The sequence below is a fragment of the Sinocyclocheilus rhinocerous genome, unplaced genomic scaffold (assembly GCF_001515625.1).
Source record: "Sinocyclocheilus rhinocerous isolate Xijiao unplaced genomic scaffold, SAMN03320098_v1.1 scaffold110, whole genome shotgun sequence".
In the NCBI taxonomy this organism is placed as follows: Eukaryota; Metazoa; Chordata; class Actinopteri; order Cypriniformes; family Cyprinidae; genus Sinocyclocheilus; species Sinocyclocheilus rhinocerous.
The window spans coordinates 379,908-380,774 of NW_015639867.1; the positions used below are offsets into that span (position 1 = coordinate 379,908).

The window sequence follows — 867 nt, forward strand, 5'->3', positions numbered from 1 at the left end:
GAGCCTCAGTACAAATCAGCATGGTACACATTATGTTATCATTACTAACTTATTTAATATTCAGTACACATGCATGAAGTGTAAAACGAGAAGGGCATAACCCTATGAAAAAAGAAAATCGCGGTTGCTGCGGTTCTTGCATTCCTATGCGGTTTGCTCGTCAATAGCGCGCTTTTGCTTTTTTAATCGCTATTGCGATTATCGCGACAGCCCTAGCAGAAACAGGCTTCCATAGAAACTATAGCATAGTAGTGGTTTTAAATTATCATTATTTTATTTATTAATTATTTTTTGCATCTACATGATCTACACAGTAGCTATACAGCTGCAGTCTTTTCTGTCAAAAGGATATTAGCAGAAATGTCAAATGTCACAAAGCCCAAGTCACTCCTCTCTCGTGGTCCTGTGAAGTCGTCTACATTTTTACTGGAGAAAGAAGGAAACAGAAGGATGAGAAGAATGAGAGGGTGAGTAAAGTGCCTCATTGCTGCTTAGATGTGTGTGACAAGATGAACCTACATGCACATTTAAAATGTACTAAAGTAAATAAAGTAATAGTATGAATAAAATAAATGCTAACAGGGAATCTTAAACAATATAGCCCTAGTGTTCACTCTCTTTTACAGTTTCATACACAGACAGCGTTTCACAACATTGTTGAATAAAACCATAAAACTCTACATTAGACTTGTGCCGGTATTCGGTAATGCGATATATCACGGTAATGAATATGCACAATATTGTTATCGTGGGCACTTCTAAATACCGTGAATAATTATATATTACAAATTATTCAGAATTTTGAATGCATTTTAAGAATACTTTTCCCATCAACTGGTCAAAATGCACAACACAGCTGTATGCTGC

At 35.9% G+C, this 867-nt stretch overlaps 1 protein-coding gene across 1 annotated transcript in view; it reads right to left on the reverse strand.

Moving 5' to 3' along the window:
- The window catches only part of LOC107752235 (signal peptidase complex subunit 3), a 6,020-nt gene that overhangs the window by 3,518 nt on the left and 1,635 nt on the right, over nt 1-867 (reverse strand). The window contains exon 2 of the mRNA XM_016568151.1: nt 353-426. Coding sequence (XP_016423637.1) covers nt 353-426 — 74 coding nt within the window. The remainder of the gene's footprint in view (nt 1-352; nt 427-867) is intronic.